This window comes from Lepidochelys olivacea (assembly GCF_965140295.1).
Source record: "Lepidochelys olivacea isolate rLepOli2 genome assembly, chromosome: 7".
NCBI classification, from domain to species: domain Eukaryota; kingdom Metazoa; phylum Chordata; order Testudines; family Cheloniidae; genus Lepidochelys; species Lepidochelys olivacea.
The window spans coordinates 83,442,090-83,460,304 of NC_140417.1; the positions used below are offsets into that span (position 1 = coordinate 83,442,090).

Here is an 18,215-nt window from a genome sequence, read left to right on the forward strand (position 1 = left end):
AACCACCAGATTCTGCAAATGTAAAGCTTTCATTTAAAATTTTAAGCTTTCATTTAAATTCTATGAACATTTAACCCTTCTGGATGGGAACAATACCCCCAGAACTGAACTCAGTGCAGCACCTATTAATCCTGAGTCTGCAGAGAGAGAGCCTGAAATAATGGCTCTGAGATAGGTGGGAAATGGAATACACACCACACTGGGTGCTCACTCTGGAACCTAATGATGACAAGGTAAATATCAACATTATTATCACCTCACTGCTTACCATTTTAGCAGAAGCATACAGTTAACATTCTTGCAATCGAATCTTAGCTAAACATTCAGGGCCTGGTTGTCATTTGCACCAAGACCCCTTAAGAAGTGTCAAATCAGCAGCTTTGCCCTTGGTTTTATTAGTGTTTTGATCTCCCATGTATGGTTCTCATGGGATTTTAACTAGTAAGCACTGTGTAGTACACAATATTTTGGCCTGCACACATCCAGCCTGCCACAATGGCCAGGTATGTGTCCCTCCCATCATGTCAGCCCCCAGCAACACACACATTCTGACTGTTAAATCCCATTCACCTGGTAAGACGTCTGGCTGAAGATGGGATTGTTGTCATTAATATCCACAATCTGGAGATACACTGGGATCTCAGCTGATCTCCGGGGAGAGCCGTTGTCTGAGGCCCGGACAGTGAAGTTCAGCCATTGCACCTCTTCGTAGTCCACAGTGCTATTTGCAATGATCTTCCCTAGAGAGAGCAGACTCTGAAATGAGAACCCCTCTGAGCCCTTTCACCGCTGGCCTTGCAATACAAGACACAGGCCGATAACGGTCGTCTCATTTCTATAATGTCCATTACGGAGGGAGGGAGAGGACGTTCTTATAGTTCTACATATGCATGGATCATGAAAACTTCCATAGGATGGGTTCCACTGCTTGAGACAATCACTTCCTCAACACCACTGGGATCAGGATCAACAAAGTTGATCAAGACTCTCTGAGCAGTGCTGGTGTGGGGGCCAGGGGTGGGGGAGAACAGGAAGAGTTGGTCTAAGAATGTGCTAGCTGTTCAATGCTGGTGCTGACAGCTGTAAGGAGACAGCCTTGGTGATCAGCATCATGCCTTCAGTGATCTCTTGGCATGTGAAATCAGGAACCGTTCAATGTGAGTAAGGATGGCTGTGATCTGGTCCTCTGTGAATCGGGCTGTGTAAGGATTGTACAAAGGTCACCAACAGATTAGTCCTCACCTCAGCGTCTGCATTCATGCCCTCCCCACTGTCCCTTTGATAGGATTTAGAGGTTCACAGGTGAGAACAGGAACTCCTAAATTCCCCCACCTACCTGCTTGGAGGTCTTCAAGTCGGGCATACCCTTCAGGTGAAAGGTTCAGCAACTCATAGGTGATGTGTCCATTGGCACCTTTGTCTGGGTCCACTGCAGACACAGAAATCAGGGTGGTCCCCGGCGTGGCCCCTTCCACAATCCTCTCAGTGAAATAGGTGGCCCCAAATGGACGGAATTGGGGAGTGTTGTCATTGACGTCCAGCACGTTCACTGTCAGCTTAGCTGTCAGGGCAGGGGAGGCGGAGATGGAGGGTGAGAGTAGATGGATGGGGACCAGATGAAAAAGAGACAGGATGAAAGAGATGCAAGTGGAGAATGGGAGAGAGAGAAAGAAAGGAGGGAAGGTAAGTAAGAGGTGTGTCAGATCCTCAGCTGATGGAATTATGCAGCTCCACTAAAGTCAACAGAGCTCAGTTGATTTGAGGATCTGGCCGGAAAGTTTAAGTTTATTTTCATTCCTTCAAGGAGAGCTCTGGGCTTGTGCAGAAGCTGCTCTACCCACAGCCTGAAGCCCTTGCTTTGCCTAGTTTTGATGCCTAGCTCATTGCTGGGAGAAGGGAAGTGAAGTTCCATCAGCTGCTTCCAGAACTAAGATAGGCCTGACTTATTCAATGACCCTCCAGCAGACTTGAAAAATTCTAGTTATTCACATGTCCACAGGGCAAGTCATTTTCTCTGAAGGGAAAATAAAAGATGAGTAGTTTTTCCATCACCTTGATCCTGGTAAAGGCGCCTGGGCCTGGGCTGGTGAACTCTTGCAGGAGTTTTGCAAGGCTGCCACCACTTATAGCTTTTTCAAAGAGCTGTAGTCAGTTAGACAGAACACTGGAGTCTTTCCAGGCCCTCTCACCGCAATTCCAGGCCCCAGGTCAGAACAGCCAATGGGCCAGTCAACGTGGGCCGCCTGATATTTGGGCGGTGCTGCACCTGCGTTGGCTGGTGCCCAGCGAGCTGCCAGCTGCGCTGCTGGTGGCCAGTGAGCTGCTGGTACGGCCAGGTTTTCCACATGCCTGCCCGGTATGGTTGCCAACTGTCTAATTGTGCAAATCCAAAGACCCTTGCCCCGCCCCTGCCCTGCCCCTTCCCTGAGGCCATGCCCTATTCTGCCCCTTCTCCGATACCCCACTCCTACTCACTCCAACCCCCCTCCCTCTCTTGCTCGCTCTCCCCCACCCTCACTCACTTTCACCAGGCTGGGGCAGGGGGTTGGGAGGGGGTGCAGGCTCTAGGAGGGAGTTTGGGTGTGGGAGGGGGGTGAGGGGTTGGGCTCTGGGAGGAAGTTTGGGTGAGGGGTACGGGCTCTGGGCTGGGATGCGATAGGGGGTGCAGGGTGCAGACTCTAGGCTGGGGTGCAGAAGGGAGTCAGGGGGTTGGCGCTTACCTCGGGCGGTTCCCGAAAGTGACTGGCACACCCCTCTGGCAGCAGCTCCTAGGTGGGGGGACAGGGGGGCTCCATGTGCTGCTGCCCACAGGCACTGCCCCTGCAGCTCCCATTGGCAACAGTTCCTGGCCAATGGGAGCTGCAGAGTCGGTACTTGGGGTGGGGGAAGTGCGTGGAGACCCCCCCCCCACCAGGGGCTGCAGGGACATGCCTTGCCGGCTGCTTCTGTGAGCAGGAAGCCTGCCTTAGCCCTGCTGTGCTGCCTGCAGTGGCCAGGGAACCCCAGACCCTTTAAAATCGCCTGGTCCACTGGGCAATTGCCCCCCTTCCCCCCCACCCCCCGTTGGTGAGCCTGACTCTTCCTACCTGACAAGTAGTAGGTTATCAAGGCATCCAAGAACTCAGGACCAGTGACCTCAGTAATGGGCATTACTAGCTGGGGTACATTATTTATACAAAATTAAATACCAGTTCAGTCCTACGCAAAATCTAAGAATGCCATGGTTAAGGCGGTGCTAGAATGGGGTAGGATACCCGGCTTGGTCAGTTATAAGCACATATCTTTCCAGTTGCAGACCTACCAGCAGCCTGTAGAAATAGAGATGCAATGAAGCATACCCTCGGGTCACAATATACCCTCCCGCCTAACAGCACTTTTCTCTTAGTCACAAAACACCTACTGCTGTTACAGCACATATGAGGTTTCTTTTGGCCTGGGGCCTGCAATATAGCAGGGGGCTGTTTTGTAAGGGAAAAAAATAGATTTTAAAAATAAACCCACGGGGATCAGCAGGAGGAATAATGCAGCTATAAAGTGGAGGAAGCATCCCTGCTATTCCAGGTTTTGGTCCCCATCCTGCTCTCCATCAGATCATCTCCTTCATGCAGCATTCACTGCTTTTCTAGTTCTGGGTCCCTGCTTTGTCCTGACCTCCACACCCACTTTTACTCTATTCCTGGCATCCCCCTTAGCAGAGGCTGCAATCATGCCAAACTGCAGCATGGTTTGATAATGTGGAAATACAGCCATTGGGGGCCTTGCCTGAGAATTTATCACTTCCTGCAGGTGTAACCACCAACAGGGTTTGAAGCCAGATCCTTAGCCAAAAAATGCCACAGCCCCAACTGATCTGCGGCCCAAGCCTGACTCTCACACTGGAATGTGAGCTGTCTGGGCTTGTCTGCAGCAGGACCTCTCTTACCATTTGGCACGCTGACGGAATGGTCAACAACATCGCTGGCATTATCATGGACAGAGATGGTGACTTCATACGTTGCCACTTGCTCCCTGTTTAGGGAGGACTTAACCTTCACAGCTCCTGCAACGCGGAAAAGGAAAGAAAACCACCACTTACATGGATTGTAAACTCCACAGCTGCCCTGCCTGATTCCTCTAGGCAGAGGGGCACAGAGCACCAACCCCAGGAACACCTCTATTACCCCATAAGCCTCTCTGCCCCTGTGTGGTGGCCTCCTGCCTTTCCCTATGTCATTTATAGATTAAAAGGAAAAAAGTCAACAGGCAAAAATTCAGCTCTCAGCTAAAAGCACCCCCACACCACCCTGCCTCACGATGGAGCTAAGTAGACATCAATCTGCTTTAGCAACTGTCTGTGTTTGTGCTGGGGACAGGAAGTGAATTCTGAACTTTGGGGCCAGATCTTCAGCTGGTGTTAATTGTGTAGCTCCGCTGAAGCCATCAGAGCGACTGCTTCACACTGATGGGGATCTAGTCCTTTATTTCACTCAAAGTCCTCGTCATAGCCAGGGGGGTGAGACGTGCAGGTCTCTTCAGCCTTTTTTTATGAGTCAGCTTTCCACACCTGAGCTTGCACTAAATCAGTCCTGTTGTTCCACAGCACAAGGCCCTGCGTCACAAAGAGACCGGAGGCATGCGATCTGGGACTGCGGTCTCACTGGCAAGTGATATGTTCCTTATGCCCACCTCTCCATACACCAAAACATGGAGAGCAAGAGATCACTTACCCGAAAGATTCCCCCCACCCACCAGTGAGACGCTGCTGAGGGGGTGTCTGCATTCAGTCTGCGAAGGCTAAACAACAGCCAGCTGCATGTGTCAGGGCTGCTCCCTCATAGCGTGAGGCAGCCAAGCACCCAGCCAGTGATGAGAGTGAGCATGGTTATGACTGAGATGGAAGGGAGTCAATGGACGAAGTGGACAGAGGACTGATTGAGATTGACACAAAAACAGAGAGATCAAACCTGCCAGGCTGAGAGCCATAAGGAAAAGAAAAGGATTAGTTAGTTAGTTAGTTGGCAGTGTAGTGCTGTCAAAGTGCAGCTGAGAGAGCGGACAAGGAGAGTGAGGAAGACTTAAGAGAAAGGAAGAAACAGACAAAGAAGGGTGGCAAGAGCAAGAAAGGGCTAAAGAAAGACAAAGAGAGAGAAAGTATGACAAAGGGAGGGGAGGGAGAGAGACAGAGAGCAGACAGGGATGGGAAGAAGTAGAAGGGGGAAGAGAGAGGCCCAGCCATACAAAGAGTTTCTCTTGTTCTTGTACCTGTTTTAAAATCCACGGCAAATGCTCCTTGCTGGCCCAGCACTAGAGCATTGGTGTCATCCTTGGCCAGAATCTCAATGATGTAATATTCTAGACGGGGGTTGAGATCTCTGTCTATTGCTGTGACCTCAGCGATGATGGTGCCAGGCACTGCTGACTCGAGCACGCTGACCGTCTGGATCGGGTTGATGAACTCTGGCCGACAATCATTGACATCATCAACAAGGATGTTGACGGTGGAAGTGCCAGAGAGAGGGGGCATGCCTCGATCCACAGCCACCACTGTCAGCCTGTAGGTGTCCCTTTCTTCCCTATCTATGGTGATGTTGGCCACACGGATTACTCCGGAGTTGGCACTGATCAGGAACTTATCCTGAGCTCCACCCTCGATCCGGTAGCTCAACTGCTGGTTGAGGCCGCTGTCTGCATCTGTAGCCATTACCTGAAGGACAGAAAAACCTGGGGGGGGGGAGGAAACCCATATTCTGACATTTGAGGCTTTTTCATTCCCCTAGGTCACTTTCAGCAAGTGAACCGCCAGGCTGGAACAGTCCAGTGGTTCATCTAGTCCACCATCCTCTCGCTGTGAGTGGCCAATGTTGGAGGCTGCAAACGAAGCTCTAGTACCTCTATAACTAAACTAACCGTGTAACACTTTACTACACATGGAAATTTCCGCCTCCCCAAGCTATGCCCTAAGCATGGGGAGTGACAGCCCTTGCAAGCACACAGATGAAAACCAACAGACAGCTGCAAGCAAAGCAAATAAAGGCATAGATAAAACCAAACTGGTGTCTGGCTTATTCATCAGGCATCAGAGGAAAGTGCAGAGGGGAAATCACAGTTTTCTGGTGTAATACAAACAAGAGAAAAACCCGGACAACTTTGTAAAGATGATTGGCAAATTCTCTTTACTGAGTCCGACTCATGAAATTGAGAGAAAACTGAGCAACATACATGTACGTACACATTTGACATGCAGTACCAGAACTATCTGTACAAATCCACATTAGCCAGATGGCAACAGGAACATCATGTTCTCGGTGTCACTGGAAGTATGGAGAAGTGCCCTACTGTGCACAACTGCACTATGCCAATGGCGACATCGGTGGTCTGGACTGTGAAATCAGACTGTGCACAAGGCGGACACATCACTCCTACCTTATGAAAAGAGGAAACATGCAACCCTGTGAAAAAAATGAAATTGAGCTTCACTCCGGTAGGTTAGCTCCTTGATGGAGTTGTAGCCCATGATTATTCCTATGGACAGAAGAGACTTCTTCAGCCACCTGCTCCCTCACCTATAAGCTGTCGTGCTACTGGCAGGGCACTGCAAACATAGCCCCCAAGTCCCCAAACTCCCTTTATGCAAAATCCCTTCTTCCTCACTAACTGAAACCCTGGATCCTCCCAGCCCTGATATCTTCTGTCCTTTTGCTTTCCCCATGGGTGGTTTCTCTATCCGAGTCCCCGTCTCCATCTCTGTCCCATTTCCTTCCCATACAGTGGTATCAGCCTGACCTGGGGGGCTGTTTTCCTGCAGTTGCACTGTCACCACCGCCGGGTTAAATGATGGCCTGTTGTCATTATCGTCCAGGATGGTCACAGTGAGCCTAGCAGTGCTGTTCAGCTTGCCAATATCCTCTGCCACCAGTGTGAGCTCAAGGCGTGGGTTCAGGAAGGCTTCCCTGTCAATCACTCTGCCAGGTTTTACCAAAATGACACCTGGAGGATAGTAAAAGTCAGCCAGTAAAAAAACAACCACCAAGAGGCAACTTCAAGAGAGGGTGCGGACTGGATTCAGGTGCAATCCAACAGCTTTCAAGCGCTAGAAACATCGGTGCCTTGGAAGGGACAATGCTACCCCATAGCTCTATATTTCAGGAAGAGCCTGTTTTGACAGGGCGCCTTATAACCAGGGTGAGCATGGCTAGCTTACCTGTTCTGTTGTTGACAATGAAGAGGTTCATTGGCATCCCCAGCAGCTGGTACCTCACCAGTGCATTGATGCCCTGATCATTGTCCAAAGCTAGAACTGGACCATTGAGCACTGTGATGGGAGTTCCTGAATCAAACAAAAAGTGTTAGCAACTGGTGGCAAGACCTTCATGGACACCTCCTCTATTCCTCCCCCGCCCAGTGACCTGTGACTGATAGCAACAAATGAATGAGGCAAACAGAGTGAGGTGACATGAGACAGTGAAATAATGGCTGTTGCAGCCTTGGCAGACTGACTCAGGAAGCCCGTAGGGAGAATTCTAACGCCCTGCTAAAAACAAGCAAACAGAGCCATCAGACCCTTTGAACCGACCATGGTGACGTGAAAGGTACTTCCCAGCATGCTTTGCAGCAGAGTCTTGCTTTCCTGATTTGTCCCTGAACTCACCCTAATATGTATGTCTGTGTGTGAGCATGTGTGGCAGGGACATGGATCAGGGTGTATGGGAGTTTGCTAGCTATTTTGGATGCACGTTAGTCTCAAAGAGTATTTTTGCAAATGCACTGATCAGCCAAGTTGTTACCAGTGTCTGAGAGCCTTTAAGGAGTTTATGTTCCAAGCCAAACAAAGACACTTGTGATCTCAGAGTGGGAGTTATTTTAAGGGGAAAAAGGGGGAATATTACTCGTGACTGGGGGAGCTGAACAAAGTAGTTATCTGGTATAGAGTGCAGAAGCCAGACATTTTACTATACTACCTCTAAAAGCAAACAGTTCCAGCAGCGAGAGTTACCGAAGGCTATTCCCTACACTAACGAAACATATAGCTGCTCGACTTGTCCTGCTTTATGGCAGACAGAACTCACTTAGTCTGAAATAACAACAATAAAATGCTGCCATATTTCAGCAAAACATGACAATAGACAGTTGGGCAGTTCGGTTGTCCTAGAGCAATTAGCTTCAATTCAGAACACATGGCAGGCTTTGCACCACAGTCTATGATTTCAGGACATGGAGATCATCGGCTAGATAACAGAACAGCACATTTGCGTAATGCCACCCAGATGTTTTATTTCTAAAGGGATTGTCTTGTTGTGGGACAAGCAGCTGGCTAGAGTGTTACTTTGGTCAAAAAAACATCCACTTGCATAAATTGAGCCAGCTTTCTCTCCATGTTTATCTTTATCACCCTGTACCAACATCCTAGCCCACATCAATACCCCCTCTGAATGATCTAAAACGTTTCATTGCTCAGTGACATTGTCGGGATTCAGTTAACGCTGTTCTATAGGACAGCCCATGGAGGAGGGACTTTCTTCTCCAGTGGCCATCCCCTTCATCTGGCTGGAAGTAACTGGGATGGGTTGGGAACCAAAGAAAATTCCTGCAAGTTTAGAATCATATATTAAAGGGAGGACAGACGCACCTGCTGGGGAGTTCTCCATCACCTCTGCCTGATAAGAGCTCTGAGTGAAAAGTGGCCGGTTATCATTTTCATCTGCTATTGAAATCACCAGCAGGTCAAAATCCTAAGGGTGTATGAATAAAACAAAGAAAAGGGGATAGTGACTACGATACCTGCTCCTCAACTCACTTCCTGAATCAGTGTCTGACATGTACCACCTCATTCAGTTCAGCACCATGGAGAACCTAGGCCATGTGCAACCATGGAACTGCATTATCAGAACATAATATAGGATCTGTAATGCCTCTACCCGGATGCCTGGGCTTCATTCCCAATATCATATAGCAATATGAGGTCTGGGACAGCAGAGTAGGGGAATTACACATCCTTGGGTATCATTCTGTAAATGCAGTTCCAGGGCTGAACATGGCCAGGCTAGATGCTGCATTACTATTATACCATGCCATTTGGAATATAGGCTTTGCACCAGGGAATTTAGGCTTTCACCATGAAAGGGTTTAAACCATACACACAGAGTCTGTGGAATTAAAGAAAATATTGTCTCCCATGTCCTGTTTTATTTCAGGCAGTTAAAGAGTTAATAAAGGGGAAAGTGTGACTTCCCAGCAACCTCCTACCTACACTCAGCTCTGCAGGCAGCAAATGGATGCCATCTGCAATCCTATTAGACCACTCCATTTGGTCTAACTGCATTACTGCTGCCATACTGCAGTTCTGCATAACATAGTCTACATACAATGCAAAGACACAGCCTTGCTACCTTCAGACAGATACTCTTATGTAACAATATATTCCTCCACTTAAACAATCAGAGCAGAATTATACATTGTGCCTCTTTAAGGGAGGCTGGGAGATTGTGAAGTCAATCAGGTGGAAGAAGTGCTGCTTCCAGAGATGGCAGCAGGCCACTTGCAGTTTCTACTCCTTCTATCTCTAGAAAGGAGAGGGGGCTGGCCCCCAGAAGCCTCCAGGTTCTCTACAGGAGAACCTGGACACACAGGCCATAGCATGTCTGTTCTGTTATAACACAATAGTGGGTCCAGTAAACCATGTTACTCAGCCACAATTGCAATACCCCCAGTATGTTACAACACAGAATCCTAGAACTACAGAGCCACACGCTAGTATATCATCTGCACCATGTTCCAGAATGATGCCCAGGAATTCATAGCACAGAAATGCTGCATTATCTCTTCTAGCAACATACCACCTTGTTCTCTCTTGTACTGCTGTATCTCACTGTATTTCAGAAAGGCCAGGTGAAGCGAGTTGTCGCTGGGAGACCATTACTAAAGTAAAGGCGGGGTAAAGATCTATTAAGAAAATTCTAACCTGCATGAAAACAACGTGGGAATGGTTTTCTGACCCGGGTGGGAACTGACAGAGAAATGCTTGGGCTTGGGTCATCCGCCTCTGGAATTCAGAAGTTAATTTGGGGGAGAAGGTTGCCCAGAAGTGTTTTCAGTGAACAGTCCACCCCATCCCCTGATAACACAAGAAGCCGCCACCCCTGCTGCTTCAATGGAGAACCCCAGCATTGTCCATAATTACCCGCCTGGCATTGCGCGTGTTCTCAGGATTGTCCTTCACTGTGACAGTCAGCCTGTACTCAGCCACCTGCTCCCTGTCCAAGGGACGGCTTACATAGACGATGCCAGTCTGGTGAGAAAAAAGGAAGGAGAAAGTTCAAATAGAAATGGGCCTCCCCATGCCAAATGACGATGAGAACCAGCTACGGGTGAGGAGCAGAGAACCTGGAGCTCCACAGGCTCAGTACGTGGGCCACACTGAGTCTCTAAGTGACTTGCCGCATGGTCAGGCCACACAGCAGTTAGTGGGACTCCCCAGAGGAATTCTGGCTGACTCAGCTGAAATTCCACAAGAGGAGTGCTGGAGCGGTGCCACCTTTTGAAAAGACACAATGCACCCTCCCCTCCATACCAGTCCAGCTGTGCTGACCAGTGTGCACAGAGGTTTGATGTATCATGACCTCAGCACTGCCCCTCTCAGGAGCAGGAATCTACTGCCAGCAGTGGTGCTAGACAGTCACACTGTCCTGCACCCTCTAGTGTGACTGGAGCTGGCCTATGCAGCAGCCAGAGATGGGGAAAACTGCTCTATGCTCTGTCTACCCCCTGTTGTGCACCCACACAAGCTGGAATCTGGCCCTTTGTAAATAATGCAGGTGCAAAAGTGGAACTGTTTGTGTGTGAATGGTAACAAGGCCAACATTTTCATGAAACACTCTACTTTTGGGTCCCAATAGAGCCTTATTTTCAGAGGTAGTGAACACTGTCACTTGCACTGACTGAAGCTAGAATTGTGGATGCTCGTTGCCTTGGGAAAACCATGCCTTAAGACCAATAATTGAGGCACCCTGAATGATGAGCGGCTTGGAAAATTTGGCCCTTAATAGGGTTGCCAACATTGTATTTCAAAAATAAGGGACTTTCTTCTTAGCACCCCCGACCCACCCCTTCTCTCGAAATTATTAATTATTATTATTAATAATAAGAAGTACTCACCTGCATTCATCAGGGGTATTTCTTGCTGCTTTTTGCAGCACTCAGCAACTCCTGATCTTGTACAGAGATGAAGAAATAAGGGACTGTTGGCAACCCTAGCCGTAAATGACCATGCAAGGTTTGAATTTTCATGCAGTAAGTTTCTCTGTGGTCAGGCCTTGCCCTGATTGTGTGTGTTGCTACTGTTACCAGGGTGGGTACATGCTTTCTCTCCCCCCTTTGGGCATTTTCATACTGACAGTCTTTTGAGGAATTTTTCTGCAGGGAGGGTAGGGTATGGTCTCGACTCTAGAGTAGTGGTCCTCAACCAGGGGGACATGTACCTCTGAGGGTACACAGAAGTCTTCCAGGGGGTACATCCACTCATCCAGATATTTGCCTAGTTTTACAATAGGCACATAAAAAGCACTAGCTAAGTCAGTACAAACGAAGGCCACGTCTACACTTACAAGCTTTCAGCGGCACAGCTATACTGATACGGGAGAGACCGCTCCCATCAATATAATAAAAGCAGCTCAGTGAACGGCGGTTGCTATGTCAGCTGGAGAGTGTCTCCCGCTGACACGGCACGGCACACATGAGTGCTTATGCCACTCAGGGGGGTGTTTTTTCACACCGGAGTGACAAAAGTTTTGCCGACATAAGTGCTAGTGTAGACATGGCCTGTTTATACTGTTCTATATACTATATCAGTGGTTCTCAAACCGTGATTTCATTTTAATGGGGTCACCAGAGCCAGCTTTGGACTCGCTGGGGCCCAGGGCAGAAATCCAAAGCCCGAGCCTCGCTGCATAGGGCTGAAGCTGAAGTCTGAGTTTTTAGGTGAGGTGAAAATTGGGGTATGCAAGGCAAATCAGACTCCCGAGAGGGGTACAGTAATCTGGAAAGGTTGAGAATCACTGGTCTAGAGAAATAGTTTGTTTCCTATTTGGGAGGGCATTATTATGTGGTGTGCCCCTTAAATATTCTTGTTATAAATAATTAAGAGACGGAGGCCTGTGTCAGAGAGTTGTGTCTCTCTCCAGCCACAGCATGTGATGACTGGCATGCAGTGCACACTATGCGTGTAATCTGTAGCTTGTTAATGTTTAAAACATGCCACTTCTTGTGCAGTGCAAAGCAGGAAGCACAAGTTTGTTGTGCTCCAGTGCAAATTGGTGCAGATAATGTGCACAGTCCCCTGCACAGAGTGGAAGTCAGTCTCAAGCCCTTGCTCACTAACTCCCTTACTTAGAAGAGGTCAAGGTAAAAAAGAAACAGGTGTGAGCATTTCTGGGGAGAAACTAGAGGAAGTGCCATCATTGGCATGCAGATGAGTTCTTTAGCTATTCTCTCCCCTCCTAGGCCTCTCAGCTGCTACTGGGAAGGAGTACCTTCCTTGGTGTATGGGTAGTGTCACTCTCAGGAACATAGAACCTGGGTCTCTCACACACCCTGTCTTGCTAATCACTTTTTGCCTTGCACTCATACAGGCAACACTCAAACCCTGTGCTATGCAGAATCAAGCTCTGAATGAACTGCTGGTGTGTCATGCAGTTAACATGTAGGTCTGCATGATTTGGGTTGGTACATGTTTCTTTAGCCAATGCGTGGCAGTATCTGCATCTGTATTCTGTATGCAGTTATGTTTGTACCGCTGCCCGTAGGGCATATGTCACAGCATGTGGGAACACCTGTCACTGTATGTAGTGAATAAAGCCCTTTGCATAGTTCATGTTTGTACCCGTACACGTAGTGTGGGAAGGCCTATACACAGTCATGTGTGTTGCTATGTGTAGATTGAATAAGACCAGGAGACTTACAGTGCCATTGATGTAAAAGGTGTTTTCTGCATTGCCGGCTGTTATGTTAAAGGTCAGGAGAGCGTTCCGCCCACTGTCGGCATCGTGGGCAAGAATGCGGGTCACAAAACTGGAGATGGGGGTGTTCTCGCTGAGTGTGAGATTCATCGGCAGGTTGACAAGCACAGGATCATTATCGTTAATGTCCAAAACACACACTCCCACCATGACCTGAAATATGGAGAAGAGGATTCTGGGTAGCAAGGCAAACACCATCTGCATTTCAGAGTCTCCTCACTCTTTGAATTCCTGAATGGACTCTCATTCTTCTTCCATATCACATTCAAGCTTTGTGCTTCCTTCCAAGTAGTCTCATATGCCAGAAATTTGCTACATGACCTGCCATGATCTCCTCCCTCACCTGCTTCAGGTCACTCCTTAACACACAAGGACAGTGAGAGAAAATGGAATACACAAATAAATAAAACAGAAATCAATCTCTAAATAAAAATCACAGAATTTACAAGGAATGTGCTAACCCTATCACTTAGTCATAGCGGTAGCACATCCCCTTAACCCTTTCGCTAGTTGGATTGCAAGCTCTTCGGATCAGCGACCTTGCCTCCATATTTATCTATTTTTGCCTAGTACATGGAGGGCATTCAATAAATAATGACAAATCTGCTTCTCCTCCATTTGAAAGCATCCATAACTCTGCCCCACCAACATCTCTGCTCTAATCTCCTTCAAAACTCTTCCATCTCAGACTCTGTCTAAGGTTCTCTCCTGATAGCTTCCTTCATCTCCTTCGCAGACTCCTGGACTGTAGCTGAGGACCCTGGGATTTGGCCTAATGACATATAACAGAAACAGCAGAGGACCAAAGGCTAAACCTAAATAGGAAGAGAGTAATCAAGTGGTGAACCCAGCTCTACAAATGTGGCCTCCTGAGTCCTGCTTGGGACAGGACATGTCTCTTGTGATGTGGGAGGAGCGGTCTCCTGCAATGCAATGACAAGGCTGATGCCATAATTATGAAGCTACTGGCATGCCCCGAAACACAAGCCTCAACAACCTCTAGTTCACTGACTAGTGGGCTTCCTGTGCCTGACTTCAGTACATGTCAGCACTTTATTAGGTGACGTAGGTTCAAGGAGGAAGAACCTCTTCAAGCTCCAATTTGAGGCCTAGTGGAGGAAAAGAAAGGGGTGGTGGTTCTTACATAACAGGAAAAGAATGGAAAAGGTGGGAAGGGGGAAAGGAGGGAGAGGAGAGAGGATCAGGGATTCCTTTTTGTTCTCTGGCCCCTCACTTTTCCTACTTGGTGTACAAAGCATGCTGGGAGTGAGATATGTCAGGGATGCCCAACTATTCCAGCCTCATGACCTGCCAACGAGACTCACTGTGGAGCTGAGAGGAGGTGTCCCTCTATCCTTGGCAGCAATGGTGAGATTATAGAATACAATGTTCTCTCGATCTAGCTCGGCGTCCTTCCGAACTCGCAGCTCCCCCTCCACCGGAGAGATCACAAATTCTCCTATAAGAGAGAGAGGGGGGAGAAAAAGGGCGTTCAGGATATTTTCCAAAGGAGGTTTGCTAGCACCAAGCAGTGAGGAATGAGGCACTCACATCAAGACAAAAAGGCAAGGCCTTGCATTGGCTTCTCTAGTGGGAGTGGGTAGGGCTCTGGGGCATGTAGCTCCCTTGATTATCACCAGTCAGTTTAGGCTCTGGCCATGAAAGGATTTCAACCACACACAGTTGGGTTGGGTCTGTGAAATTAAAGAAAATATTGCCTCCCTTGTCCTATTTTATTTCAGCCAACTAAAGCGTCAATAAAGGGGAGAGGGTCACTTCCCAGCAACCTCCAATCCACACTGATCTCTGCAGGCAGCCAGCAGACACCATACTCTTTCCCCAAATGGTCACTTTGGGCAGTGGCTACTGCTGTGACTCTCCCCAGACAGTGAACCTGATTGTGGGAGTGGCTGGGCACTCTGATGTGCTAGGTACCCCCATCCAGGACTTGTGTAGATACTGGGGTGAGCAAGAGGTGTCAATACCAGTCTCCTGAGCCTTTCATGAATCAAAGCCATTTCTGTGACAATGACTTAGTTATTGTGTTCTGATCTATAGGACATTTCCCAAGAGATTAGCAAGTGGCACAATCACCTCTCAGGGCAAGTGTACTGTGCCCAGGCTATTTAGGGGACTCTGAAATGTGGGCCAGCTGGCACTCGGGCTGTCCTGTCTTCCAGAAACCTGACTTAAGTAACCATGAAAATGGTGGTGTAAATCTATTCCCTGATGTTTGTTAGTACATATTGCTGCACACACAGTCTGGCTTGATTAGGAGTCTGTGCTGAGCAACGGCCCAGGACTGGGATACCAGGGGTCCTGCAGTTCTGGTTTGAGGTGTATCGGCAGAACTGTGTATATCTGTGGGAAGCCTGCACAAAGGCAGCTTGCAGCAGGCCTGGTTGGAGCCAGGGCCAACAGACTCTCATTTTCCCTCTTTTTGTTCCCTGGATTAAACCCAAGCCCAAGTCCCCTATGAATAAGCAATAACAGGTTGAAATGGTTCCTTGCAGAGCGGATGCTTCTCGTAACAGGATTTCCTGATGTAGAAACTCCAATTTCTCAGAGAAACAAGTTGAGAAGACAGTTTTTGAAATGCTTCCTGAGCTTTCCTAAACCATTGCAGCCTTTTCCACTCTCTCCCCTGCTCTCTGAAAGGTCTGTGTTTGAAAAAAAAAAGTATATTTTGAATGAAAGTGCTAGTGTGGGGCTCTCTCTTTCCAGGGTAACGGGGTCATCTGAATGAGAAAGGGGAAGAAATCATGGATGCTTTCACCTATTGCACTTGGTCTGGTCTGGATCTCTAGGAAAAGTCATTCTCCTTTACACCCACCCTTTGCCTGCATCTGTCCACTCAAAGCTGTGATCTGGACTTTTAGCCTGACCCCCTTTATTCAATGATCAGATTGTGCAGCTGGACTTTCTACTGGTCTTATACATGGAGTTGGGCCTGTATCCAAACATATAGGTGCAGGTTCAGTGGACAAGAGAGAGTGTATGTGCAGAGAGGTATTTGTCAGCAAACAGCTGTGTATACACAGGGAGCTGTGTGAGTGGACCCAGGGATATACACAAATGGGCGTGTGCAACAAGAAGTGTGTATATGCATTTAATTTACTTACAGGCATGTCTACAGCACTTATCAGTAGCTGAGCACTTCACACATAATAATGACGTCCCCCTCATAACACCCCTGGGAAGTAGGGAAATGTTATTCATTTATATACTGAGGCAAGGACACTTGAAGTGACCTGCCTAAGGAAGTCTGAGGCAGAGCCACGAATAAAATCCAGACAGTTTCTGAGTACCCGTCCTGCCCCTTACCCGCAAGAGCATCCTTCTTCCTCAACCTGTACTTACCTGTTTGTGCATATGTGGGCAAGAGGTAGTGCAAAGGCATGTGTGTTCGATGGGTGTGGGAGAAATCCAAAGGAATCCCGGATATTAGCTTCTGCTTCTCCCCTCCATCCCAACTCACCAAGAGGGTCCCCTCCTATGATGCTGTACTCCACTTGTCCACTGGGCCCTGAGTCCCCATCATGGGCCAGGAAAGTCCACACCCTTGGGCCAGGCTGACCTTCTGTGATGTCAAAGGGTCCCTCGTAAGCTCTTGGAAAAGTTGGCTGGTTGTCATTGATATCATTCAGGTTCACCAACACCTGCAGTTAAGACAAGAATGTATACAGTGAAGGAGAAACCAGGGAGAACAGTGGAAGCAGAGCCCACCGTTTTTCCTCAGTCCCAGCCTGTGGTATCTAATATCCTGGGCAGAGGGTGTGAAGTAGGCACCGTGACAGAGGAGTCAGGGAACATTCTTCCCCAGATTGTTTTCTTGGACTAAAATGGTGGCACCTCCTTTGTCTTCTCACTTTATTAAAGGTCTCTGTATGTTTGTTTAAAACATTCCAGGTTGTCTAGGTCATATTCAGTCTGAAGCATAAGCAAAACACTTCTGGATTTGCTGTTTTCAGAACATACTGACCAAGGAGACAGCAAATTATCTTCCTCTCTTTCTGGTTTACTGAACCATCCAAAATTCAGCAGAGTCACTAAGTTTAAAATTAACATGGTGGTTTGACCCTGAGCATGCTGGTCATATTATGGCTGTGTTCTTAGCCAAACTAAATATAGTACAAAGAAAACAAAGTTTGTATGCGTAGGCAAAGAATCTGCGGATCCCACAGATTTGTGATGTCCCTGAAGCTTTTGCTGTTTAGCAAAGTCCAAGTAAATCACTGCCCTGCTGTCTGATTGGCTCTGCAGCTTGACAGGCTGAGAGAAAAACAGCACCAGCCTCCTTCTGATCACTGACATGTTATTCTGGTACTTTAAAAATAGACACCACTACTCCACTGTAAATGTTGAAGCAAATTAAAGCAAAAATCAGATGATTTACATGTTTTCTGCAGCATATACAGATATAAAGATGGACAAACTGACTACCTGAGTTATGCTGAGAAATGGATGGGTAATGAGGAATCCTAGGCCTTACAGACAGACAGTAACAATCTCAAAAACTCCTCTGACCACAACAATCATCAGCTTGATGTGGAAGACCAGGTCCCCATATGAGTTTGCATACAGATGTCTTTTTAGTAGCCCGTTGCTTTACTTCTCCTTTATGCATCATACACTCAAGAGTTGTTTCTAGCAGTGTGCAAACCTTAAAACCTCTGGAGTTTGGGTGCTTATCCAAAACAAACCGAAAGGCATGGATACTTTGCTGAAGCGTATCTCACTACATGAATCTCTTGGTGCTGTGCGTTTCTTTTTCCTGACTAGATGAATTATTTTTATTATTCTTATTTACTAATATTACAGCAGAGTCTATGGGCCTCAGCCAAGATCAGCCCCCATTGTGCTACGTGGTATAGCAAGAGGGAGTTTCTGCCATGAAGAACTTACAGACAAGACTTGCAAAGGATTACAGAAAGGAAATATTATTATCCCTGTTGGATTTTTTTTTTTTTTAAACAGATGACCAACGCACAGAGAGATTAAGTGACTTGTCTATGCTCACACAGGGAGCTTGTAGGCAGGGCTGGCAGTGGAGCCCAGATTTCCCTAGTCTCAGTCCAGTGCCTTCACCACAAGCCCACCCTTCTTCTTACAATCAGGTTTCTCGTGCGAAAGTTCAAGGTAACAAATTTGAGATTCACTTTCTACAAATATTTGGCAAAGAATACACTTAAAATTCACAGTTTGCACAAACCTTCTTGCCAGTAA

At 47.7% G+C, this 18,215-nt stretch overlaps 1 protein-coding gene across 1 annotated transcript in view; it reads right to left on the bottom strand.

Moving 5' to 3' along the window:
• Positions 1–18,215, bottom strand: part of CDH23 (cadherin related 23) — a 510,961-nt gene that overhangs the window by 23,489 nt on the left and 469,257 nt on the right. The window contains exons 39-49 of the mRNA XM_084634348.1: positions 16,468–16,648; positions 14,315–14,448; positions 12,933–13,142; positions 10,157–10,264; positions 8,606–8,708; positions 7,181–7,306; positions 6,763–6,966; positions 5,242–5,700; positions 3,923–4,039; positions 1,337–1,561; positions 571–740 (exon numbers count right to left, since the gene is read on the bottom strand). Coding sequence (XP_084490474.1) covers positions 571–740; positions 1,337–1,561; positions 3,923–4,039; positions 5,242–5,700; positions 6,763–6,966; positions 7,181–7,306; positions 8,606–8,708; positions 10,157–10,264; positions 12,933–13,142; positions 14,315–14,448; positions 16,468–16,648 — 2,037 coding nt within the window. The remainder of the gene's footprint in view (positions 1–570; positions 741–1,336; positions 1,562–3,922; positions 4,040–5,241; positions 5,701–6,762; positions 6,967–7,180; positions 7,307–8,605; positions 8,709–10,156; positions 10,265–12,932; positions 13,143–14,314; positions 14,449–16,467; positions 16,649–18,215) is intronic.